General features: G+C 40.6%; 1 protein-coding gene and 1 long non-coding RNA gene across 4 annotated transcripts in view; one reads left to right on the top strand and one right to left on the bottom strand.

Annotated features, from left to right (window-relative positions):
* The first annotated feature begins 6,923 nt into the window (after nucleotides 1-6,923).
* Nucleotides 6,924-27,718, top strand: dnttip2 (deoxynucleotidyltransferase, terminal, interacting protein 2). 3 transcript variants are annotated; one of them, XM_069939291.1, is made up of 8 exons: nucleotides 6,924-7,237; nucleotides 9,112-9,526; nucleotides 9,737-9,947; nucleotides 10,753-10,897; nucleotides 20,811-20,906; nucleotides 21,056-21,220; nucleotides 23,533-23,642; nucleotides 26,018-27,718. In XM_069939291.1, exons 1-8 carry the CDS (start codon nucleotides 7,205-7,207, stop codon nucleotides 26,103-26,105), a joined length of 1,263 nt encoding a protein of 420 aa, XP_069795392.1. In that variant the 5' UTR covers nucleotides 6,924-7,204; the 3' UTR covers nucleotides 26,106-27,718. The 3 variants fall into 3 exon arrangements, with proteins under 3 accessions (XP_069795392.1, XP_069795391.1, XP_069795390.1); XM_069939290.1 differs by having other exon boundaries at nucleotides 9,112-9,571; XM_069939289.1 differs by having other exon boundaries at nucleotides 9,112-9,947.
* Nucleotides 18,725-27,816, bottom strand: part of LOC138764033 (uncharacterized) — a 33,552-nt gene continuing 24,460 nt past the window's right edge. Inside the window, exon 3 of the long non-coding RNA XR_011357962.1 lies at nucleotides 18,725-19,762. This is a non-coding gene — a long non-coding RNA (uncharacterized lncRNA). The remainder of the gene's footprint in view (nucleotides 19,763-27,816) is intronic.

Genomic DNA, 27,816 nt, shown 5'->3' with positions numbered 1-27,816 from the left:
CATCGCCCAAACTAATTTCCATATCAGTGACTTCATCTATATCCCCTCTTGTATCAGGATATATATTCAGTGATGTTGAAAGGCCCACCCCACATAGACTCTTCCTCCTCCTTATTGTCAGGCTGAAATTATGAGTTTGAAAATGTAAAGCTCCAGATTCAAGGACATTTTCCTTCCGTTAATCAAATTCTGAAATCTATCTCTCATGGGAAAAGGTCACAACTTTTGTCTTGAGGCAAGATTAACAGAGCTAGGGCTTTTCTGTTTGGAGTGAAGAAGGATGAAAGGTGATAAGAGGGATGGATAAGGTAGACAGCCAGTGGCTTTTTCCCAGGACGACGGCAAATACCAGAGTTCATCTGTATAGGGTGAAGGGAGGAAGGTTTAGGGGAGATGTCGGGTATGTTTTTTTTCAACAGGGGTAGTGGTGGAGGCAGGGACATTTAGGCACATAGATTCAAGAAAAATAGAGGGTTATGAGTGTGATGTAGGAAAGGTTTATATTATTGAGTAGATTTGCATCATTTGGCACAACGTCGGCAGTCAATCCACAGGACCATAAGAGTGGTAGAGAGGATCACTGGAGTCTCTCCCACACCCTCCATTTTCCATCGGCATGTCTGAAGATGGTGTGCAGAGAAAACCTTCCACCCTATACACAGCTGCTCCTGTCGGGGAAGAGGTACAAGAGTATCAAAGCCAGCACCAGCAAACTTAGGAACAGCTTCTTCACACGGGAAGAATGCTGAATGACCAAAGGAACTGCTCACACTAACTATCCAAGATTTTCATATTCATTAAACTATTTATTTGTATAAATGAATACTTATTGTTTGTCTGTACAAGTAGTCCCCAACATACCTCCAAGTTCCATATGGACCTCAGCTAGAAATTCACCATCTATTTTATTGTTCAACCAATACAACATGGAGGCTACCAAAGTGCTTTTTTTTTTCATAGATAGGCCTCTACTTTCAACCCAAAAGTTTAATTTTTATACTTACATTTTTTCTTTACTTTTTAAAATTTATAGTTTTTAATCGTAGGTATGGATGGTCATAAGTCAGGAACTGTGTGTTCTGTCTGGTTGTGTGTCTGCATGTTTTGCACCGAGGATTGGAGAACGCTGTTTTGTCAGGTTATACTTGTACAATCAGTTGACAATAACCTTGACATTGTGGGCTGAAAGGCCTGAACTGTGTTGTAATCTTCAATGTAATTTTCTCTGTTCCCTGCACTATTTTGTACTTTTCTCTACACCCAACTCTTCTGGACATAATACTGCTCTCTGCTATTATTGCAATACCTGCAGTATGAGTCAGCTTGCCTGGATAGCTGTACAGCTGACAAACAATTCAATACCCTTATACAAGGGATAATATTAGCATCCAGATACAGATAATTAAGGAAGCAGGTGAAAGGTTGGCCTTTAGTGCAAAGGAGATGGAATGCCTGAATAAGGAGATCTTGTTGCAGTTTTAGGAGAATTTTTTTTAAATCATTAAACACAAGTACAAAGTACAGATGAATGAAATTCCTGACTTGTAGCCACATTGGTTTGTAAGATAAACCAATAACAATATAAGTTAACACAATATGCCATGAGACAGAAAAAGAGATGATAAATTTACAAGAACAGATAAATATTTAGTGGTGCAAGGCCATCGTGAAGGTATGCGTGGAAGGCTGTGTATGGTTTTTATTATATAGTGCCTCTTTCCTGCATTAATTCCACATCTCTTGAATCCCTTGATATTTATATGTAAAATATTCCTAAAGCTACAGAAGCTGACAGTCCTCTTTGGAAAGAGAATTGGAACCATTCACAAGCTTCTGAGAGAAGAAATCTCAGCTGTTTGCTAACAGATTTGGATTGCAATCCTCTAGTTCTAGACAGCCGACCAAGAATCTTATACGTTTCAACATGATGACCTCTCATTCTTCTAATCCAGTGATTTTTTTTTTCAAACATTTTCTTTCTACTTGTGTACCATTTTAAGTATGCCATAGGTGCTCTGTGATTAGTAAGGGATTACTTAAAGTGGTTCATGAGTGAAAAGAAAAAGTTTTAATCGGTCCTAATTGACTCGTTTTATGTGCACATTTCATAACTCCAAGGAAATGGGCCAATGGCAATTTTTTTCAAGCAAAATATTTCAGTAACAATTAGGTGCGGAGCAATGGTTCTCAACTTCCTCCCCCCCACTCTCTGCCTTAAGCAATCCTTGACTAATCACAGAGCACCTATGACATAGGGATTACTTAAGATGGTATGTGAATGGAAAGAAAAAGTTTGAAAGCCGCTGTATCTAACCTCAATGAATTCCATAAAATGTCCTATACATTAAGGATGTTTTTTTTTATATAGGCACACTTGTCAGGTGTATTGCATTTTCCTAATTGCTAGGAATGTAAAACTATAAACGTTCATGGTTCGTGCACAATAACACTGGACAATAAATGTTTTGCTTCCTGAACACTTTTTGATGTACTTTATTGATTTTGAGCTGCTGATCACGAAAATCTTAAAATTTTCCGATCAAGTATTGACTTCAAGATGTATTCTACGTGTCATATTTTTGTAGTGAAAGAGTGCTAGTGATCCTCTTGACCACTAGAGGGAGTCAAAGTCTAGTTTGTGGTTTGATTCAAGATGGATGCCTCCACACGGGCTTGAGTCTATAGATAATAAAGTATAGTTGTTTTAAAAGAACCCAAGTTTCTTTATAACAATAAAAGAAGCATCACGTGGTACCAGGAGTGTGCAGAGTGTATATCGGGGTTTTATCAGCAGAGAAATGGAAAGTTTGAAAGTTCCTGATACTGTAAACTGGACTAGAAATGTCGACCGCAAGTGAAGGTTGTTCAAAGATTCATGCTGTACCTGCAAGCCATGGCAAACTTGATGCATGGAAGATTCCCCTTCTTCTTACTGTGGTGGGACCTCAAGCACTAGAGGTTTTCAACACATTTGTTTTTGCTGAGGCAGCTAACCAGGGCAAGTTCGACAAGTTTATCGAGATGTTTGATGAACACTGCTCACCAAAGGAAAATTAAACATTTAAGAGGTACGTGTTTTGCTCGTGCGCACAGCTGCAGGGAGAAAGCTTTGATACTTTTTTTTTAATGGACTTGAAATTAAATGCAATTTTGGATCACTGCAAGGGAGGAAGTTACCCCTAAAAGTCAGGAGGCAGGTGACTGTCAGGAGAGGGAAGAGGAAAAAGTATCCTCTAGTCGTTCCCCTCCGCAAGTATACTGTTGGTGGGGGGGGAGGGGGGGGTATGACCTACCAGGGACAAGTTGAGGTGGTCATGTCTCTGGCACAGAGATGGCAATTAGGGACTCGTTGGTTAGACAAGTGAATAGGAGGTTTTGTGAATGAGATCAAGGCTTCCGGATGGTATGCTGCCTCTCAGGTGCCATGGTCAGGATGTCTCTGATTGAGTTCATAGCATTCTGGAGTGGTAGGGCGAGCAACCAGATATCATCCATGTGGGGACCAATGACAGGAGTAGGTTTGAGGTCCTGAAGAGGGAATATAGGGAGTTAGGAAATGTTAAAAAGCAGGACCTCAGGGATGGTAATCTCAGGATTGCTGCCTGTGCCACATGCCAAGAGGGGAGGAACAGGAGGTGTGGCAGATGAATGTGTGGCTGAAGAGTTGGGGCAGGGAGCAGGGGTTCAGATTTGTGGATCATTGGGATCTCTTCTGGGGAAGGTCTGACCTGTACAAAAAGGACGGGCTGTACCTGAACTGGAGGGGGACCAATATCCTGGCAGGCAGGTTTGCTAGAGCAGTTGGGGAGGGTTTAAACTAGTTTGGTGGGGGGGGGGGGGAATCAGAATCTGAGTGTATGATTCTATGTGCTCTGAGTTGATGAGCAAGAATGAGCAGGGGACAAAACATAAAGGTAGCCAGTTAGAGGGGTTGAAATATGTCTATTTCAATGCTAGGAGTATTAGGAATAAAGGAGGTAAACTTAGAAGATGGAACTGTTGTGGGTGTTACTGAAATTTGGCTGGAGGAAGGCCAAGATTGGCTGATGCAGGTGTGTTTTTCTTAAAAAAGGATGGAATGTAGAAAAGGAGGGGGTAGTAGCATTGCTGGTCAGGGATAGTATCTCGGCTATAGACAGGGAGTATGCTGCAGAGGGAGTGTCCACTGAGTCGGTGTGGGTGGAAGTCAGAAATAGGAAGGGACCTATCATTGTGCTGGGAGTAGTACAGGCCCCCAAATGGTCTTCAGGATACCAAAGAGCAGATAAGCAGGCAGATTTTGGAATGGAGCAGGAAAGACAGGGTTGTATTTATGGGTGATTTCAACCTCCCTAATATTGACAGGCACCTCCCGACTGCAAGAGGGATAAGATGGGACTGAATTTGTCAGGAGTTTACAAGAAGGACTCCTGACACAGTAAGTGGTCCAGCTGACCAGAGGAGAGACCAGACTGGGTCTGGTTCTGGGGAATGAACCTGGTCAGGTGGCAGACCACTCGTTGGGAGAGCATTTTGGTGAGAGTGACCATAACTCCCTTAGCTTCAACATAGTTATGGAAAAGGATCTAAACAATCAAACTGCGAAAGTGCTTAGCAGGGGAAAGGCTAATTATGAAGGGATGAGGCAGGAACTAGTGAGAGTAAATTGGAAACATGTTTAAAGGTGAAAGCACAGAAGTAATGAGGAGGATGTTTTGGGACCACTTGTGCAGGGTTCAAGATAGGTTTGTCCCACTGGGACAAGGAAAGGATGGTAGGAAGAGGAAACCATGGCTGATGAAACAGGTCAGACAACTAGTCAAGAGGAAGAATGAATATAGATATAGGATGCAGGAAACAGGAAAGGTTTATGAGAAATGTATGGTAGCCAGGAAGGAGCTTAAGAAAGGAATTAGGGGAGCTCAAAGGAGTCATGAGAAGGCCTTGGGATGTAGAATTAAGGAGAACCCCAAGACATTCTATGCATATGTGAAGAAGAGAAGGACGATGGGAATGAAGGTGAGGCCGCTAAAGGATAAGGGAGACAACATGTGATTTCAAGTCTTTGGCATCCACACTCAAACAGTAAAGCAGAGAAAGGAGTTCACATAATTAAACAGTTGCTCAAGAAAGAACTAGACAGTCGCACAAATCCGTATCTAACTCTGTTGAATTACAGAGCTTCACCACTTTAACATGGCACGTCACCTGCTGAGCTTCTGAAGGGACATAAACTACGCACCACATTTCCATACTCTGCAGACCTAAACAAGAACAGATGTTGAAGGGAAACAAAAGCATCTGCAATGGAGGCAAAAAGCAAACCATGACAAGACAGCAAGAAGCTTGGCACAACATGACACTGTGAGACTCAGATATTCCAGGACATGGGACAAAAAGGCCACCGTTCTGGAGGAAGTAAATCCAAGATCCTTCACTGACAGAACAGAGGATGGTCAAATACTGAGGAGGAATCGAAAAAGCCTGCTGAAAACGCAAGAAACACTGCAGGAACAAATGCAGAAGATCCGGCCCGCACAGCAACGGCGGAAACCCCGCTAGTGCTGGACAGTAGTGGACCAGCAGAGCTGGCACAAGAAGATCCACAGGTGTTATCAAAGCACTTGACAGACTGAATCTCCAAAAGAAAAAGAACAGCACACTTAAAAGGTTTGTGCTGCTAATGTTGTGTTTATATTTGTGTTGAACTTTAAATTAAAAGCAATACTATATTGGTGTGTCTTGTTGTATTAAACATCTCAAGGAAAGGGGGTGTAGTGATAGAGTACTAGTGATCCATCTGACCACTAGAGGGAGTCAGTGACTAATTTGTGGCTGCTTTGGTTGAATTCAAGTTCTTGAGTCCATAGCTAATACATTACAAAAGAACCCATGTTTCTTTATTACAATAAAAGAAACAGCACAATTTTAAGTCTGCTTCAAGCATACAAAACCATTAAGTGCAGCATTTCATTTAAAATTCATTTTCTGCATTCACACTTGGACTTCCTTGCTGATCTGGGTCCAGTCAGTGTTGAACATGGTGGAAAGGTTTCACCAGGACATTATGACCATGGAAAAGCAGTATCAGGGTAACTAGAACCCATCAATGCTAGCTGACTATTGTTGGACATTGACAGGAGAGGCATCAGATGCTGAATACAAACAAAAATCGGTGGCAAAACATTTTAGGTTAGTTGAACTCATTATGTGATTGAACGTGCTTAAATTTGATTAAAGTTAATTTAATGTTTCCCCATTTCTGCGCAAGACAGCAAATCTAAAATTATCTTTGTGTTCGGCTTAAAGCAGTCTTTCATAATCCCTTTTTCTTTCAGGAAGCACCCCTTTAGAAAATAAATTGTTCGAAATGCTGGAGGGACAAGGCCGGTCTTTTCAGCGGCCCATAGGGTTCCTTGAAGGGCTCAGGCCCGAAATGTTGGCTGCTGGAAAGGCCGGCTGAATTCCTCCAGCATTTTGGGGTGTTTTTAACCCACAATCACAGCTTCTGCAGACTTTCTTGTTTCACTTCCAAAGAGAAGTTGTTGTCCAGAGGAGCAGCGTTAGACTCTTGGTTCATCCTTGGCTGCAAATAAGCGCCTCCATTGTGGCTCCATTGTGGCTAATGTATCCTAATACGTGAGGCTGGGCACTTTTGGCACCAACTGGGAGAAAATTAAGAGGGAAACTGGTTCAGCTGAATCCTCCTGCAGAGGATGAAACCAATCAATACAGGACTCCGTTTAGAGTGCTGCAGTGTCCTTAGGAGGACAGTTCAATGTGAACAGAAAGTTTGCAGCAAAGCGGAACGATCGCCCTCACTGCTGGAGGAACTCGGTGGGTCGAAGAGGAGGAAGAGTCGGCCTTTTCATCCACGCCGGTACCAAACGTCCGGGATGCAGCGACGGCGGGGTCCGCTTCATGGTGACGCCGGGCGGAAGTCCCTGGGAGAACGCTCTCGGGGTGACGCCGGGCGGAAGTCCCTGGGAGAACGCTCTCGGGGTGACGCCGGGCGGAAGTCCCTGGGAGAACGCTCTCGGGGTGACGCCGGGCGGAAGTCCCTGGGAGAACGCTCTCGGGGTGACGCCGGGCGGAAGTCCCTGGGAGAACGCTCTCGGGGTGACGCCGGGCGGAAGTCCCTGGGAGAACGCTTCGGGGTGACGCCGGGCGGAAGTCCCTGGGAGAACGCTTCGGGGTGACGCCGGGCGTGCGGAGGGCAGGCGGAATGGTGCAGACGCGGAGCGGCCGGCGGACTGTGGTGAGGTGGTTGGGGCGGGCGGGCGGGCGGGCGGGAGGGACGGACCCGGGTGTTTGTAGGTGGAATCCCGCAGCGTGACCATGCGGAGCCCGGTGGCTGGGGGGGGGAGGGGAAGGGGGGGCAGCAGAAGGCCTCAGCTCCTCTCCCGCCCCCTTCACTCTGTCCGGGAGGGAAGGGACTGGAAACGCGGGGGAGCCAGCTCCTCGATGCGCCAGGATCATTGATAGGCGCCCAGTGATTCTGGCGCGACTCATCCCAGCTGGTGGCCCGGGAGGATCGTCACCTGAGGCGCCACATGGAAGCAGAGACCTCACAGACAGAAACTTCAAACGGGCTGTCCTTCCCTCCCCCCCCCCTCCCTCCCTCCCTCCCTCCCCCCCTCCCCCCTCCCTCCCTCCCTCCCTCCTTCCTGCTCCGATGAGAAGAGGTCCTGCTGAAACACGTGGTTTTAGGGAGCTTGGTGGGGCTGAGGCTCTGAAGGTATTTCCCCACATGGGAGAGGCGAGGTGGTCGTTATCCTAATGTACCTAATGTACAGCGTTCTCCTGCCCTGCATTGCCAAACATCCAACCATGCATATGCAGCATCACTCTTCATATATGCCAACAAATATTGTTTCGTGAATACGAGTCTCGGGTGGACCGTGTGTGGGCAGTTCCTTTGGTCATTCTCACTGCCCGAGCGAATCTTAAATTTAAAAAATTCAATTTAGTTTAGATATACAGCACAGTAACAGGCCATTTTGGCCCACAAGTCTGTGTCGCCCAATTAACCTACACCCCGAGTATGTTTTGAATGATGGGAGGAAAAATTTCTATATGATTTATTCCGCTGCTATTCTTCCAGTGCCAACCTAGACTCTTTTGTACTTGAGACTGTTGAAATTGCATGAAGATGAGTTTCTTCAGTCATACAGCTTTGAAATACTGTAAAACACCAATTTTCTCTCGTCTGGTTTCTATTCTCCCCGTGTTCCCGTGAACTTCCATCCCCACTACCCCCCACCCCTTTCCAAAGACTGGCCTACTCAACTGCATGAATGCAGTATTATAGTGGCCATTTAATCTGCCACTGTAGTGCATGAGATGCGAAAGGAACTCGGCAGATCAGGCACAAAACGTCGGTAGAAATGTTTCAGGATGGGGTGATATCAAGGAGAAAGGAAAAGGGAGGAGAGAAGAAAGTGGGATGAAGCTGAGAGCTGATCAGAAGGGGAATAACCTGTTTGTTACTCAAGTGAAACACAAAAGTCTGCAGATACCGTGATTGTAGTTAAATCACACCGAAATGCTGGAGGAACTCGGCCGGTCTTTTAGTGTCCATAGGAGACAAAGATATGCTGACTTTTCGGGCCTGACCCCTTCTTCAAGGAGTAAGTAGAATGAGCAAAAGACAGGAAATTTCAGACAGTGCTGGCTAGTGGAGGATTCCAGGCCAACAAAAGGAGTTAATTGGATATGATAGGGGAGAGGTGAGAATTGATCATGTTTGTGCAAAGGGAGATAGGGAAAAGGGTGAAGGCAACGGGGAAGATGTGAGTGGTAGGGGTGGGGGGAGTTTAACGAAAGGCAGAGAGGTTGATATTAATGCCAGCTGGTAATGCAATCAATTTATTATCTTTTACTGTTTCTCAACAAATAAAGATTTTTATTTTCTTTAACTTGCACAAACTAAAAGTAACCGTTTGAAAGAGCTCCCCATACTATCTTCAACAAATGAGTACAAAAGGGTCATTTTTTGTCAGGTGCAAAAAAGAAAGTTAACATTGACAATAAATTCCAGAAGAATCGGTGAAGCCAGTGAATACTGAAGTGTAATTGTAATCATCCATTTTGCATCTGCACTGAAAAATAAACCTGTCTCTTTTTTTCCAGGTAGCAAAATCTAGAATAAGAACACCTGTCGGCCAAAAGAAGACGAGGATTAGCAAGTTTGCAGCTAATTCAGAAAGCCTTGCGGAATCTTATTGTGAAGACGAAGAGAAACACGCTGTTCAGGCTGAGTTGCACCCCAGTCTGACACAGCCAGCAGAACTCGGGTTAAATGACCAGTGCTCAAAGAGCATTGTCGTAGAAAATGAGGCAGGCACCGAGAAGGAAATTTTGACTGCAACAGGAACTTCTGAAATTTGTATTGGAAACATTGAAATCAATGAAGAGAAACAAATTTTGCAGATTGAGTCCCAGCCCAGATCCATACGGTTAAAGCTATTTGGTGATGCGTTGGAATTGGCTGACCTGAAGAGCTCTGGTGCAGAGAAGGAAGAGTTGATTGAAACTCGCAAAACTGGTACTAAACAAGATAAAGAGAGAGATAATCATGAGAATAAAGGAGGTGATTTAGATTGCAAGATCATAAGTAATTCTTCAACTGGTATCACTTTTCTGCTTAGCAGTGATGAAGATAAATGTCCTTTGAGTAGTAGCATTAGTGATGTGCTGGAGGGATCCAGGGGGAATGATATAGCTGAAGACTCTACCATTCCTTCTGTACCAGCAGGAAGTCCTCTGGCAAAGGGTAGCGACTTGTTCGTGATTGACACACAACCTGGAATCGATCAAGGAAGAACCTTTTATTTGGACACGAGTGGAAGAGGAGATGGTGAGGAAAGTGGGGCAGAAACTAGAGTTGGGGGTGACGAATCAGACCAAGAGGAAGAAGATGAGTTTATTGATGAAGAAGATGACATTTTGAAATCCAAGTCCCGATTGTAAGTATAGAAGAAAAAGTTATTGTAGACTTGCATTGACACTCACAGAGATGAATTGGCAGTTGTTATATTGTACTCAGCCCAACTCAATGCCCCCTCTTGTCGCACTCTTTCTCAAAGGGCTGAGTCCATCAGCAGAGCATGAGCATGTAATGTCCAGCTCATCCCTGACCATGGTGCAATATGCAGTTGTAGAAGTCAGGGTGAGGAGGATGTTGCTGTCAGAACATTCTGGCTAACAGCATTGAGTATAAAAGACACCGGTCATTGCATTCTAACAAATCAAATCTTGGTGTCGTTTTTTTTTTCCCCCAAAGTTTCATAGACCACAATCTCCAGGAATTTCCTGGGGTTTCTTTTTCTGATTTCGCTAGCCTGGGTGTTCACTAACAAGCAGAGCAATTCCAATCTAAGTAAATAACATTTAGCCAATTTGGAGAGCTTCCCCAAGTGGAGACTCTGGCTTTAAAGCAAGCCTCTCTACTGGAGACACCATTCCATAACCACACCTGGATGATCCTTGTGACACAGTGCCGAAAATGCTAATAAAATGGGTTTATGCTGATGTTGTTTTCTTGGTTAGTTCTGTTGGAATTTCATGGAAATATGAAAGGGGGTGTTTTTTTATGTTTTCCCTATGATCGTTTACTGTACATTGAAGAAATGTAATTTGAAAACACACACCCTTCTCGTATTAAGCCAAGCATTGGTGATTGGTGCTGGTTCACATTTGTAATGTTTTGAAGATCACAGGTGCAGTTGAGTTGGAAATGTACATTAAAGGAACATTATTTATGTATTCCAGAATAAATTCTTCAAGCAGCATTGATACAGGACTAAATCTCAAGGAACTTGGTGGCCTCTACATTAGTTTTAATGTTAACAAACCGGCACAGGCAACCGGTTCAAAAGACTTAAAGAAACAAAAGAGCCAAAGGGAAGACACTGAGGTAAAGAGCTTTGCTGCATTTTGATCTTTTTGCTGTTCAAGTTCATCAAAAAGCAAATATCTGGTATCCGGCACCTATGGGGGTTGGTAGATGCTGGGTAAGCAAGTTTTCCGGTTGCTTGAGGCTCACTTTTACAACGCCTAACTAATACACCTGCATTAAAAATAAACAGTTTAAAAGACAAAAAATACTATATTTACACTGAACAAATCTCACTTGCATGAATATATAAACCTTAAAGCATCTTACTTTATTTTCGGTGACATTCTTTGAAAACCTTTAACTGTCACTGAATCTACAGATTCCTCCCCCAAGTTTACAGATAAAGCATTATTAGCATACTTAATAATATACTAAATAAAGATAAAGACTCTTACTAAGCAGGGATAAGAAGACACTTTAAGAAAGTCACCCCAATGGTGAGTGGCATCAACCAGCTCTTCATCCTGTGTGACACCATTTTATTGAAACACAACTTTAGTCAAATAGCTGCTATAAGCAAAGCACGCCTAAGGCTAAATATTTGCTCCCATCTTCACCAATTTATTATTTTCCTCTTTTTTTTAAATCGATTGCTTGTGTTTGCCAGTTCCTAGAATTCTGCATTACAGGGATTTTATTTTGCTGATATTGGAAATCTGAAATAACAGAAAATGCTAGAAGGACATACAATGTGATAACATGCCTTTCCAGCCCATTGGCCCGTGCTGCCCTATAATCAATTAACCTACTAACTCCATACTTTCTTGAAGGGTGGGAGGAAACCATGCAGACACGGGGAGAACGTACAAACTCCTTACAGACAGCGCCGGGTTCGAACCCGGGTCGCTGGCACAACAGCACCTCATATTTGTGGAGAGCAAATTATCGATCTGATAGCCTTGCAACATGAATGTTTTAACTTTCAGAGAAAGGGAGTGAAGAAAACAAAGAAAATGTATGTGACAGGATGGACCAAAGTGAGATAATTTCATGCTGAAAAGGGGGGGAAATTTGTCAGCTGACATCAGGTCAGGTAGAATCTAAGGAGAGAAATTTAACAATGTAAGATAATCAAGCTATCCAATTTGTCATCAGAACTAGTCTCTTCTGTTCTAGTTTAACCTGTAGAACCATACAACACTACATCACACAAACCAGCTGTTTGGCCCATCTAGTCTGTGCCAAATTATTATTCTGCCTAGTCCCACTGGCCTGCACCTGAACCATAGCCCTCCACACCCATCCATCCATGTACCTATCCAAATTTTTTTGAAATGTCAAAATTGAGCCCCCATTCATCTCTTCAGTGGCAGCTCGTTCAACCCTCCCACCACACTCTGCGAGAAGAAGTTGCCCCTAATATTTGCTTTAAACATTCACCTTAAGCCCATGCCCTCTAGATCTTGTCTCACTTAACCTCAGTGGGAAAAGTCTGCTTCCATTTACTGTATCTCCCCCTCATAATTTTGTGTCAAATCCTCCCTCGTTTTTCTGTGTTCCAGGGACTAAAATTCTAATCTGTTTAACCTTTCCTCTGTAACTCAATTCTTCAAATCCCGGCAACATCTTTGTGAATCTTCTCTCTGCACTCTTTAAATCTTGACAACAGAAAAATACATCTCTCTCCACAAATGCTGCCTATTTCCAGAATTATGTTTTTCAAATTCCCAGCAGCTGCATTCTATAATTCACACTTTCAGCATATTTTTGGTCTCTCCTGTTCTTGCTCATCTCCAGTGTCATCATCTATGAGTAAGCCCTCACCACCTACTCCAGCCTTTTTGAGAAAATAACGAGCAGGATGGACAAAGGTGAGTCAGTAGATGTTCAGACTTTTGACAAAATACCACACATGCGGCTGCTAAACAAGGTAGGAGCCCGTGGTATTACAGGGGGCCTTTTCTGGCTGCCGATGACGAGTGGTGTTCTGCCGGAGTCGGTGATGGGTCCACTACTTCTCATGCTGTACACGATTGAGATTACAAAACTGGTGGCTTTGCAGCCAGGTTTGTGGATAATGCACTGATAGGTGGAGGAGTCGGTAGGATCGAAGAAGCAGGGAGACTACAGAGCGACTTGGATAGGTTGGGAGAATGAGCAAAGAAGTGACAGGTAGAACACAGAGAGGGAAGTCGTGCACTTTGTAGGAAAGAATAGACTATTTTCTCAAAGTGGAGAAAATTCAGAAAGCAGAGGTTCAAAAGGATTTAGGAGTCCTAGTTCAGGATTCCCTAAATGTTAACTTGCAGGAGGAGTCACGTGATGGAGTAGTGGCCGGTCGGGGAACTCCAGCCCTCTCCGGAAAAGTTTTTTAAAAAACACACAAAACACAAAGGCACAAACATAAAAATTAAAATAAAGTGAAAGTAAAGGTGGGAAGAAAATGGCAGCGAAGAAAGAAAAGTTGAAAGCAACGGGAATAAGAGAAGAAGAAAGGACGTCGGAAGAAGAAGGTGAAGGCCTTACCTGTCCGAGGAAGCCTGCCGCGGAGAGAGAAGCCCGCTCCCTAAGGTCAGTTGAAGTCCCGAGCTCGGGACTACAAAAATGGCTCGTGATGCGCATGACAAAAAAAACACTGACAGGAGGGGGGACCAGCTGAGGAGTCAATCTCCACAGCTGAGAATGACAGCTACAACACAACAACAGGAAGGGAACATAGAAAACAACGAGAACAAGAAAGAAGAGAGTAAAAAGAAAACAAGGAAACAACAGATGACCAACCCAGAGGAAGAAGAAGAAGAACATAGAGAAATGGAAGAAGAAGAAGAACATAGAGAAATGGAAGAAGAAGAAGAACATAGAGAAATGGAAGAAGAAGGGAAAGGCAAGACAATGGATATTTTTTTTAAAGAATATATGGAATCAGTAAAAGAATGGCAATCACAAGAATTTAGTGAAATAAAAAGAATTAAAAGAAGTACAGAAGAAAAAATGAATAGATTAGAGATGGTCATGTCAGATATAGGAAAAAGAGTGGACAAGGTGGAAGAACGAGAAACAGCCGTAGAAATAGAAGTAGAGGACTTAAAAAAGAAATTAGAAGAATCTAATAAAAAAGTTAAAGAGACACAAGAGCTGTTAGCTCAGAAGATAGATATAATGGAAAATTATAATAGAAGAAATAATATAAAGATAGTGGGCCTTAAGGAAGATGAAGAAGGCAAGAATATGAGAGAATTTATCAAAGATTGGATCCCCAGGGTCCTAGGAAGACCAGAATTACAGGAAGAAATGGAAATAGAAAGGGCACATAGAACATTAGCCCCTAAACCACAACCACAACAAAAACCAAGATCCATTTTAGTAAAATTCCTAAGATATACAACAAGAGAAAATATATTGGAGAAAGCAATGAAGAAAATAAGAGAAGACAAAAAGCCACTGGAATACAAAGGTCAAAAAAAATTTTTCTATCCAGACATAAGTTTTGAACTCCTGAAGAAGAGAAAGGAGTTTAATACAGCAAAAGCGATCCTATGGAAAAAAGGATATAAATTTATGCTAAAGTACCCAGCGGTACTTAAAATAGTTATTCCAGGGTGTGTGTGTGTGTGTGTGTGTGTGTGTGTGTGTGTGAATGTATATATGTGTGTACATGAGTGTATCCGTATTTAAAGGAAAATATATAGAGTATAGATAAGAATTAATAAGGGAAAGAAAGGGAAGAGAGGAAGTAAGGAGGGAATTAAGAGAGTGACCTTTGTTATATATACGAAAATTAAAATCTTTTCTGGGGGGGCTGGGTGGGGAGGAGTTACGGTCACTGCGAAATCAGTTGCCGCTTGCGAGTGAATTCGCAAATCCAAATGGAGAGGGGAGATGTGGTTGCCCGACAAGGGATAAAGGGCAACTCAGGAATGGGAGGGGATATTGGGGTTAAAGAAATTTTAGATAGGAGAATAAGGGAAATGTTTGATGTTTTAGAAATGTTGTCTTATAAAGTGTTCACAACAAGAAAGCAGAAATGGATAAGAAGGAAAGGTGATGATGAGGAAACGGAAAGGAAAGATAAACAAAGAATGAAATGGCTACGTTGAACTATATGACTTTAAATATTAACGGAATACATAACCAAATTAAAAGGAAGAAACTACTAAATTTACTGAAAAAAGAAAAAATTGATACAGCATTTGTGCAAGAAAAACATTTAACTGAATTGGAGCACAAGAAATTAAAGAGAGATTGGGTAGGACATGTAACAGCAGCTTTGTATAATTCAAAAGCAAGAGGAGTAGCTATATTAATCAGTAAAAATGTACCAATTAAAATAGAAGAGGAAATAATAGATCCAACAGGGAGATATGTAATGATAAAATGTCAGATATATTCGGAGTTTTGGAATCTACTCAATGTATATTCACCTAACGAAGAAGATCAAAAGTTTATGCAAGATATTTTTTTGAAGATAGCAGATACGCAAGGGAACATATTAATAGGAGGGGATTTCAAACTTAATTTGGATTCAAATATGGATAAAACTGGGAAAAAAATTAACAGAAAGAACAAAGTAACCAAATTTATAATTAAATTGATGCAAGAAATGCAACTTTTGGATATATGGAGGAAACAATACCCAAAGGAAAAGAAATATTCATATTATTCGGGTAGACACAAAACATACTCAAGAATAGACCTATTCCTGTTATCAGCTCGTATGCAAGATAGAGTAAGAAAAACAGAATATAAAGCTAGAATATTATTGGACCATTCACCCCTGATTATGACAATAGAGTTAGAGGACATCCCTCCAAGAATGTATAGATGGAGATTAAACTCCATGCTAGTTAAAAGGCAGGATTTTATAGTATTCATTGAAAGACAAATTAAAATGTACTTTGAAATAAATACGGAATCAGTAAAAGATAAATTTATACTATGGGACGCAATGAAAGCGTTCATCAGAGGGCAAATAATAAGTTATGTTACCAAGATGAAGAAGGACTACAATCAGGAAACAGAGCAGTTGGAAAGGGAAATAGCAAATATAGAAAAAGAATTAGCAATGAAGGAAGGCACAACTAAAAGAAGAGAATTGGCAGATAAAAAAATAAAATATGAAACACTACAAACATATAAGGTGGAGAAGAACTTAAGACAAAACAGAAATATTATGAACTAGGAGAAAAAACGCACAAAATTCTAGCATGGAAGCTTAAGACAGAACAAACTAAGAGAATGGTATTGGCATCAAGGAAAAAAGACAAACAAATCACATATAATCCAACGGAGATTAATGAAAACTTCAGAGAATTCTACGAACAATTATACCAAACTGAAAACGAAGGGAAAGAAGACAAAATAGATGAATTTTTAACTAAAATTGAACTACCAAAATTACAAATAGAGGAACAAAATAAATTAACTGAACCATTTGAAATAGTAGAAATACAAGAGATAATAAAAAACTACCGAATAATAAAACACCAGGAGAGGATGGATTCCCAATAGAATTCTATAAAACATTTAAAGATTTATTAATTCCTCCCCTCCTGGAAGTAATCAACCAGATTGATAAAACACAAAGCTTACCAGATTCATGCAAAACAGCAATAATTACAGTAATACCAAAGACAGGGAAAGATCCACTCGCACCAGCATCATATAGACCAATATCTTTACTTAACACAGATTATAAGATAATAGCTAAACTATTAGCAAACAGATTAGCGGACTATGTACCAAAAATAGTAAATCTAGACCAAACTGGATTTATTAAAGAAAGACGAACAACAGACAATATTTGTAAATTTATTAACTTAATTCATGCAGTAGAAGGAAATAACAGTAGCGGTGGCTTTAGACGCAGAGAAGGCCTTTGACAGAGTAGAATGGAATTATTTATTCAAAGTACTACAAAAATTCAGTTTATCAGAGAAATATTAATTTGATTAAAGCATTATATAAGGGGCCATTGGCGAAAGTGACAGTAAATGGATATATATCAAAACAATTTAAATTAACAAGGCAGGGATGTCCACTATCTCCCTTATTGTTCGCGTTAGCCATAGAACCACTAGTAGAACTGATAAGAACAGAAAATAAAATAAAAGGGATAAAAATAAAAGACAAGGAATATAAAATCAGTTTATTTGCAGATGACGTTATAGTATACTTAACAGAACCAGAAATATCAATAAAAGAATTACATAAGAAATTGAAGGAATATGGAGAAGTGTCGGGATACAAGATTAACGCAAATAAAAGTGAAGCAATGCCAATGAATAATGCGGACTTCTCAAAATTTAAGAAAGAATCACCATTCAGATGGCAAATGCAAGCAATAGGATACCTAGGTATACAAATAAATAAAAACCTCGGCCATCTATATAAACTCAATTATTATCCACTAATGAAAAAATTGCAGGACGACTTAGAGCATTGGAAAGACTTACCACTAACACTAATAGGAAGGATAAACTGTATTAAAATGAACATTTTCCCAAAGATACAATACCTATTTCAGGCATTGCCAATACACTTGACGGAGAATTTCTTCAAGGAGTTAAAGAAAATAATAAGGAAATTTTTATGGAAAGGGGGGAAACCGAGGATAGCACTAGATAAATTAACAGAATGGTATAAACAAGGAGGCTTACAACTGCCAAACTTTAAAAATAATTATGGAGCCGCACAATTAAGATACCTATCAGATTTTTATAAAACAAGGGAAAAGCCAGATTGGACTAGATTAGAACTAGATAAAATAGGGGAGAAGATACCTGAAACATATATTATATAAATGGGATGAAAAATTGGTACAACGTAGGAATTCTCCAGTATTACATCATCTGCTCAATATTTGGAAGAAGATTCATGTAGAAAGGAATAAAACAAATTACCAATTACCAAAACTAATATTGACGCAAAATCAGCTAATCCCTTTTACAATAGATAACCTTTCCTTTAGAGAATGGGAGAAAAAAGGGATCAAAAGAATAGAAAATTGTTTTTTGGAAAATAAATTATTATCCTTTGAACGAATGAAGGATAAATATAATATAACTCACGATACAGTGTTGGCATACTACCAACTGAGATCCTACTTGAAGGACAAATTGGGAAGCAGTCTGAGGTTACCAGAGGGAAGTAATTTTGAATATGTGATTACAGACACAATGATAATCAAAAAATTTGTAACAAACATGTATATTAAACTGCAAGAAAAGAAGAAGGAGGAAACAAATGGTAAAACTAAACAAAAATGGGAACAAGATTTAAATATAAAGATAAAGAAGGAAACATGGGAGAAGCTATGCTCTGGAACTATGAGAAATACAATAAACGCGAGGTTATGTATGATACAATATAACTGGATACACAGGCTATACATTACACCTCAAAAGTTAAATAAATGGGACCCAACAGTATCTGACAGATGTTTTCGCTGTAAAAAGGAAATGGGAACAACAATTCATGCAATCTGAACATGTGAGAAAGTGAAAAAAATTTGGGTAGATCTAAACCAGACATTAAATAAAATCACAAAAAGCAATATACCAAAAAACCCAGAGATCTTCCTCCTATGTAACATAAAAAACAAAGAATTTGGACTTGATTTGGATGCTGCACAAAAAAGATTTGTTAGGATAGCCCTAGCTGTAGCAATAAAATGTATTATGCCAGCCTGGAAATTAGAAGATAACTTGAGAATACAACAATGGTATATAGAAATGAATAAATGTATTCCATTAGAAAAAATAACATATAATTTAAGAAATAATATTACAATATTTGAACAAATATGGGAGCCATACATGAAACACAATAGAGAAAACCTACCGGGGACATCTACCACCTAAAATGACAGAAGGAGAAGGAAATGAAAAGAATTGACTCAGTGGAATTTCTTGTTTATTTTTATTGAGTGACAACATTGTTTGACGGGTTTAATGTATCTTAGATTCTGAACTTTAATGAATGGGAGGGGAGGTAGGGAGGGTGGGATGGGAAGAGGGAGGGGGGGGAGAAAAACGACACTGTATATCTTTGGCTTGGCTTCGCGGACGAAGATTTATGGAGGGGGTAAATGTCCACGTCAGCTGCAGGCTCGTTTGTGGCTGACAAGTCCGATGCGGGACAGGCAGACACGGTTGCAGCGGCTGCAGGGGAAAATTGGTTGGTTGGGGTTGGGTGTTGGGTTTTTCCTCCTTTGCCTTTTGTCAGTGAGGTGGGCTCTGCGGTCTTCTTCAAAGGAGGTTGCTGCCCGCCAAACTGTGAGGCGCCAAGATGCCCGGTTTGAGGCGATATCAGCCCACTGGCGGTGGTCAATGTGGCTGGCACCAAGAGATTTCTTTAGGCAGTCCTTGTACCTCTTCTTTGGTGCACCTCCGTCATGGTGGCCAGTGGAGAGCTCGCCATATAACACGATCTTGGGAAGGCAATGGTCCTCCATTCTGGAGACGTGACCCACCCAGCGCAGCTGGATCTTCAGCAGCGTGGACTCGATGCTGTCGACCTCTGCCATCTCGAGTACTTCGACGTTAGGGATGAAGGCGCTCCAATGAATGTTGAGGATGGAGCGGAGACAACGCTGGTGGAAGCGTTCTAGGAGCCGTAGGTGGTGCCGGTAGAGGACCCATGATTCGGAGCCGAACAGGAGCGTGGGTATGACAACGGCTCTGTATACGCTTATCTTTGAGGTTTTTCAGTTGGTTGTTTTTCCAGACTCTTTTGTGTAGTCTTCCAAAGGCGCTATTTGCCTTGGCGAGTCTGTTGTCTATCTCGTTGTCGATCCTTGCATCTGAAGAAATGGTGCAGCCGAGATAGGTAAACTGGTTGACTGTTTTGAGTTTTGTGTGCCCGATGGAGATGTGGGGGTGCTGGTAGTCATGGTGGGGAGCTGGCTGATGGAGGACTTCAGTTTTCTTCAGGCTGACTTCCAGCCTGAAAAGAAAAATGTATGTATCTTGATCAATATGGTTTATAGTGTGAAAAATAAAAAAATTAAAAAAAAATGTTAACTTGCAGATTGATTCAATAATAAAGAGACAAATGCAATGTTAGCATTAATTTTGAGAGGACTAGAATACAAAGATGTAATGCTGAGGCTTCACAACGCATTAATCAGACCACATCTGGAGTATTGTGAGCAATTTTGGACCCCATATCCAAGGAAGGATATGCTGACTTTGGAGTCGGACCAGATAAGTTTTACGAGAATACTCCCGTAGGTTAGACGGATAATATAAAAAGAGCATTTGATGGCTCTGGACCAATAATCACGTGTTTAGAAGGATCCCAATGAAACTTTCTGAATATTGAAAGGGCTGGGTGGAGTGGATGTGGAAATGTTTCCAGTAGTTGGAGGGTCAAGGACGAGACGGCATAGCCTCAGAATAAAAGGAGTCACTTTAGAACAGTTACTTCAGTCAGAAGGGTGTGAATGTTTGGAATTCATTGTCACATACAGCTGTGGAAGCAAAGTTATGGGGTATACTTAAAGGTTAAATTGATAATTTCTTGATTAGTAAGGGAATCACAGGTTATGGAGAGAAGTCAGGAGAATGAGATTGAAAAAATATACACCAGCTATGATTGAATAGTAGAGCAGACTCAGTGGACTAAATAGCCTAATTCTGCCCATGTTCTTATGCCCCTGATGCCCTTGCTTCTCTTTTGCAGTAATCTCCTACAGGCTCTGGCTTATTCCTAGTTTATTTCTGGCAATCGTGCATCCAGCTGCGAGTTATTATTTCCTTCTTCATCCATCTGTCCATTTCTGCCTTTTTTCACCCTTTGAAATTCCTCTTCAGACCTCCTTTGACCAAATGTTTAACGTTCTAAAATTTCTGCTGTGACTGGTGTCAACTTTCATTTCTTAAATGCCTTAAAATATTTTGCTAGGTTAAACTTGCTGTTAGATAAAGTTGATGCATTTTGTCATTTGAGAATGTTACTGTGGTTCCTGTCATTTGTCCTTTCTGTTCCTTAGTTACTTGCAAATAGCATCCTGACACCAGAATATGAAAAACAACATAGCATTCCGGCCTTGAAGGTGTCTGAACGCCAACTGAAAAAAATGAGGAAGGTATGTATGGAGACCAAGGCACACTGATTTCCGTGAAATCACTACTTGTGCTCTTTGACTTCAAAACAAGATTAAATCTCCAATTAAAACATTGGATCATAATCCTCTTTTAACAGTTTTCCTTTGTTTAAAAATTCTTGTGCGTTTAGAAAGAGCGTGCAAAGACTACAGGGGACAGTTGGTACAACATGAAAGCTCCCGATTTAACAGAAGAGTTGAAGAATGATCTGCAGGTCTTAAAAATGAGGTCTGCCATTGACCCCAAACGCTTCTACAAGAGGAATGACAGAGTTGGTTTCCCCAAGTATTTCCAGGTACGATCATGCTACATGAGCTGTGCTTTTATGTTTAAAACTTTTAGGTTTGATGATAACATGCAGGCAGAGTTTGTGAGCACAGGAACCACTAATATCTCTGCAGCACCTTCAGTCAGCAAATGGCAATAACTCCCCTTGGAGCAAGGTAGTTCACGTTAGAAAGACTCGCTGTCAAATTGATAGTTATCGACCTGCTGATTGTCACAATTTTTAAGGCAACGCTACAAGACATAGAACAGGAGCTACAGGTAGTTCCAAAGAAATGGCTGCAGCTCCTGCGCCTTCCTCCACATGGGGGAGTAAGACATGGAGGTCCATTTGGAAGCATGATGGGCACTGAGCCAGATTCAGACTTATTGTCTGAGGGCTTACATAACACCACATACAACCGTGAGATTCTTTTTCCTCCTGGTCAGGCAGAATCACCACCTACTGGTAGTGCAACACAAAAAAAAACTGTACAAAACGTTCACATCTAAATAATCAAAGAAACGTGAACAAACCGTGCAACACAGAGAAGAAACATCAATAAAGTGCACAAGTAGGAGTCCTGAAATGAGTCCCTGATTGAGTTTGCCGCTGAGGAGTCTGATGGTGGAGGGGGAGCAGGTGTTCCTGAACCTGGTGGTGGGGTGAGTCGTGTGGCACCTGTACCTCTTTCCTGATGGTAGCAGCGAGAACGGAGCGCGCGCTGGGTGGTGTGTGGATCCTTGATCGAAGGATAAGTCTAGCTTGTTCATAAACCGGGCAAGCAGTCTGCAGAGACTGAAGCTGCCATATACAATTAAAGAATGAGTGACTTTTCAGTCTATAATCCCCAACTGATGCAAGAAAGTTAAAACCATTTTTTTTTCAATACGTGTGCTGCTGGGCCAGAAATATTTATTTAGAATAGAGTTGAACTATAAATCTCCACTATTCTAAACTATATTTCCCTGTGTAAGGATTAGTTTCAAGTCCAACTAACATATTTTAGATTCTTAATAAGGCCAATCAGCTCATCAAATCTGCTCTGCCTTTCAAATCATGGCTTATGTATTTTTTTCCTTTCACCACCATTCTACTGCCTTCTCCCAAAACCCTTTAACACCCTTACTAATCAAGCATTCTTCTAAATCCATTTGGGCCTCTGTTTTTTGAATTCTCTCTCAATTCAGAAAATAGTCTACTTATTTATATATGACCCAACACTTCCTTGCTCTATATTCCATCTGCCATATCTTTGCCCATTCTCCCAATGTTTTGCAATTCCTCTGCAGATTCTCTACTTCCTTAACACAACCTACCCCTCCACTTATCTTTGTATCATCTGCAAACTTGGCCACAAAGACATCAATTCTGTCATTTAAACTAGTGACACACAGTGTGAAAAATAGTAGACTCAACACCAACCCCGATGGAACACCACTGGTCACCAGCAGTCAGACAGAAAAGGCCTCCTGTATTCCCACACTTTGCCTTCAACATGTCAGCCAATCTTATATCCATGCTCCTATTTTTCCCTTAATACCATGACCTATCTTATTTAGGAGCCTCGTACTGCTCTTTATCAAATTCCAAGTAAACGACATTCTCTGACTCCTACTGTCCTGCTTGTTACTTCCTCAAAGACCTCCAAAAGGTTTCTCCCCTGAAGAAAACTGTGGTGACTTCAGCCAGTGTTATCTTGGGCAAGTATTCTGAAGCCTAATAATGGACTCTTGAGTCTGAAGGCAGGCTAACTGGCCTGTAGTTTCTTGTGTTTTGTCTCTCTTCCTTAAAGAGTGAATTGAAATTTTCAAGTCCTCTGGAACCATTCCCATCTCTTGTGATTCCTTAAAAATCACAAATAATTTCACAAATATTTCAGAACGCTGGGCTGTAGTCAGTCTGGTCCAGTTGACTTATCCACTTTCATCCCCTTCAGCTTTCCAAGCACCTGCTTCTTAGTAATAGTCACTACGTTCACTTCTGCCCCCTGACTTTCTCGAATTCCTGTCACATTACTAGTGTTCCATTGTGAAAATTGATTCAAAATGCCTGTTCAGTTCATCCGCCATTTCTTTGTTCCCATTACCACTTCTTCAGGGACATTTTCCAGCAGTCCAATGTCCACTCATGCCTCTCTTTAACTATATCTGTGAAAGAACTTGGTGTTCTCTTTTGTTATTGGCTAGCTTACTTCTATATTTCATGTCCCTTTTGCTTTTTAATTTGTTGCCTTCTGTTGTTTTTTTAAATTAATCGCATGATACGTACTACAGTAGTTTTTAAAAAAAGACATCTTGTGATTACTGCATTGTGTAACTATTCGTGTCAATCTTTCACAGGTTGGTGAAGTTTTGAACAATCCCGTAGATTTCTATCACTCTCGATTACCTAAGAAACAAAGGAAGCGGACGATGGTGGAGGAGTTGTTGGCAGATGCACAGTTCCGACGGTAGGCCCTGTTGTTTATATAGGAATGGGGGGAAGCTATTGAGACTCGGCAGCTTGTCCTGCTATTTGATTATATCCTACCTGATCTGTCTGTCAGCTCCTCTCCTTTTAGTCCATTTTGTAGAGTTAACAAAACTCTCAATTACAATTTGGAAACCTGCACTTAAACAAGCATTCAAAGTTTTTTTTGTAGAGAGCATTTCAGGTTTTCATTACTCTTTCTGATTTCATTTTTCGATGACCTGCCTCAAAGACTATATTCAGCACTTCTGAATGTCCCCCATTATTTGAGAATGTTTCTCAGTATCGGACACCTTTGAACTATTCAACTACTTAAATATCTCAATGAAATTGTATGCCAACTTCTTCAATTGAATAAGGTCAAAGTTCAAATTTATTGTCAGAGTACATATTAGCACAATGCCTTTAAACCACTAGCGATCGGGACCTGCTGTTTGTAAGGAGTTTGTATGTTCTCCCTGTGTCTGCGTGGGTTTTCCATAAGAGCTCTGGTTTCCTCCCAACATTCAAAACTTTTTTTTTACAAAATAATTAATTTTTTTTCATTTAAATTTTTTTTAAAAACCATGTGATTCTTTTTTCCTTCAGTCCAAGTAGAATTTCTACTTATCAGTAACTGCACTGTACTGAAGAAGAAAGATATGTATACAAAAGACAGAAATGTAAACAAAGAAAGAAATGTAAGCAAACTACAAATACAGGAAAAACAAATATTCAGTAATAAATAATGGCAAAATAAGAAATGAGTTTCTGATTGAGACTGCTAAGGAGACTGATGGTTGAGATGCAGCAACTGTTCCTGAACCTGGTGATGGGAGTCTTAGAAACATAGAAACATAGAAGATAGGAGCAGGAGTAGGTCATTCGACCCTTCGAGCCTGCTCCGCCATTCAACGAGATCATGGCTGATCTTAAAGTTCAGTACCCCATCCCCGCCTTCTCTCCGTAACCTTTAATACCCTTATACTGAAGAAATAGATCTAATTCCCTCTTAAATAGATTTAATGAACCTGCCTCTACTGCCCTCTGTGGCAATGAATTCCACAGATTCACCACCCTCTGGGTCAAGAAGTTCCTCCTCATCTCGGTCCTAAATGGTTTGCCTATTATTCTCAAACCATGGCCCCGGGTTCTGGATTTTCCCATCCTTGGAAACATCCCATCTGCATCCATTCTGTCCAGTCCTGCCAGAATTTTATAGGTCTCTATGAGATGCCCTCTCAATCTTCTAAACTCCAGCGAGTACAATCCCAATTCCTGTGGCACCAATACTTCTTTCCTGATGGCAGCAGCGAGAACAGAGCGTGCCCTGAGTAGTGTGGATACTTAGTTGCTTTGGAGTCCATTTTCAATTCATCATTTTCATCAGTTCTTAAAAATCATCCCATTTTTAACAATCATTTTCATTACAGGAGTTAAGGATGCCTTTAAGGTTTTACTTAGCAGTTTAACCTTTATTTTTGTGTTCTCCCCTTTCCTGAAGATAGTAACATTTCGGGATTACTGACAGCCCACACATCCTTGTGCAAAAGATTCCATTTCTCAGGTGCTTCTTTTGAAAGTGAGAGTTGGCAAACCAGTCAATAATGAGGCCTATCAACATAGAGGAAATGCTGGAAGAACTCAGAGAGACGGGGCAGCGTCATGGAAAGCAAGAAACAGTCAATGTTTAGGGCCAAAAACCCTATTATTGCTACCAGTTATACTACCTTGTACTGCATCTGCCATACATTTGTCCAAGTCTGTTCCTCTGTCCAAGTCATCCTGCAGCCTCTTGGAATCTTCTTCACAGTTTTGAACTCCCATCCACCTGTAAACTTGCCTTCTCAATCAGCCATTCTCAATGGGGTTTGTATCCCCCCCCTCCCACCCAGGGTCCACAGGATATTTAAAGGAAATACATTTTTTTAAAAAAATTTTGATATGTAATCGGAAGGGGAGAAGTATGGAAGAAACCAACTAAACAACTGGTTCACAGGAGAGGGGGGGGAGGGGGCATAATCTTTCAGCAGAATCCCAAGTGGGCCATAGCCAAAAAAATGATTGAGAATGGCTAATCTACATTATCAAGGCCCAGTGCTGTACCTTGTATTAACTGCATACAATCTCAAAAGGGCCTTTTTATTAGCACATTTAAAACCTGAATGACTTTTTTTCTTTTTACTCTGCTAGCCTTTACACCTGCCATATGCAAAAAAATTCTTAACCTGTTTTTAAGGAACACATTGAAGTTAACATGAAGATTTAAGTATACTGATGACATGAGTAATACTTGAATAAGTTGAGCAGCTGCGGGGATTGATGTAAGGAAAGATGGTAGAAAAGTGATTTTTTTTTCTGAATGTTTCTTTCCAGATACAACAAGAAAAGATACCAACAGATCATGGCAGAAAAAGCAACTTTAGCACGCAGAAAGAATCGCAAGAAGAAAGTTAAAAAATAAAACGGGAAGAAAAAAATGGCTTATTCTTCATGTATTTTCAATGCCAACATCCATACAAAAAGTTATAAAATTATGCTACTGACTTCCCACTCCTACGTAGACATCAAGGCAAGATGGCTGCCTTAGCTACATACAGTTTTGGAATAAAAGAACTGTTCAGTAATGTCGGGATGTGTGTCGTGAATGAATTGCCAGCTTCAAGAAATTTCAGATTTTTTTAATCACGTTATTTCATGGCTGCAACTAATCTTGAACACAGACTGTCAAGGATAGTTTTTGAATTAAGAATGTATTTTTGTAATTGCCCTGATGTGGAAATTATCCATGTACTATATACATCTTCTAAGATTCATAAATATGAAACTTCCTTTTGATACATCAGAAACTAATTAATAAGAAAAAATATTTCCAGCACAACTAATTGATAATGATCCTGGCAAGCAATAATGGGCTGGATTGATCAGCCCACATGTGCCATCTTTTTTGCCCAGCATTTCTGGCCTTGGTGCATGGCACGTGACAAGCACTTGCTGAATCACCCAATGCGATGTGTCAGTTCATCCCACTGGCAAATCCCAATTTATCTTGGCCTCCGATCAGGTGACTGGCCTTCAGCCATGCTGATGTCATCAGCTTTAAAGATATCCCACATCCTTGATTGCCATACAGCCCCCACTCTCCAATTTTGATTTCAAATTTCTCAAGTTGAGTTCTCTACTTCTGGACCTGTCAAAATGATCAACAAAGTCTCACTTGTGGAATGTGGTGAGAAATACAATACGTTCTCATGCCAGCAACTCAAATTAGTCCAATTTAGTAAATATTCTCATTGGCAATGCCAGACTATTGCCAGAAAATAAGCTGAGATTGACCATCTTCAGGTTTGTCCTCTGGCTTTCAGGTAGCTTTTGGACACTGGGTTTGCATGACCATTTAACTGAGAATCTTGTAGCATAAGTAAGTGTTTTTGAGAAAGGAAAGGAAATGATTAAAAAATAATTATTTTTTAATGTTAAAAGCAGGATTACAAGCAGTCAAAATAAAACTTAACTGTGACATTATAGTTTAAATGTACAATATAGTAACATTAACCAAGTATATTAATACTTGAACCCAGTGAATTCCAGATTCAATGTTACTTATTTACCTCGTTTTATAGCTTCCGAATGCCAAATGTTTGATACTGGAAGCAATCAGCTGGTCAAGCAGCATTGACATTTCAGGTCAACAATACTTCATCAAAATCAGACCACGCTGGTATATTTTCTCAATTTCTCCTTCCACTGAGACTGTCTGACCCGCTGAGTGCTTCTGGGGTTTTGTTTTATAGAGTTTCAGCATTTTCTTTTCAATCGCATGATTGATCGTGTTTAGTGTTCAGTAACCTGAATATTTCAATTCTTAAAATGAAATTTGTTTAGCAATGTATAATAGCTATATAATGGGGAATTAAAGGGAGCAAACTGTGTTATGCAGTTAATGTTAAACAGTTCATTTAATGTTTAGAGTGATGAACATAGCAATTGGAAAGCTGAGTAGGAATTGGCATGGAGGCTGCGTTTGTAACTTCACCGATATTTACATTCAGAACAGAAATAAATCCTCAATGTATACATTTTCTCCACATCACCGATTACCCCCAGCCGGGGCTACCCCCAGCCTGAGACACTCAGCTCCCACCACTTAGCTGTGTTATAGACTCCAAGCCTAA

The sequence above is a fragment of the Narcine bancroftii genome, chromosome 5, assembly GCF_036971445.1.
Source record: "Narcine bancroftii isolate sNarBan1 chromosome 5, sNarBan1.hap1, whole genome shotgun sequence".
In the NCBI taxonomy this organism is placed as follows: domain Eukaryota; kingdom Metazoa; phylum Chordata; class Chondrichthyes; order Torpediniformes; family Narcinidae; genus Narcine; species Narcine bancroftii.
Note: the sequence above shows the minus strand (reverse complement) of the source record. Positions and strands in the feature narration are given on the sequence as shown.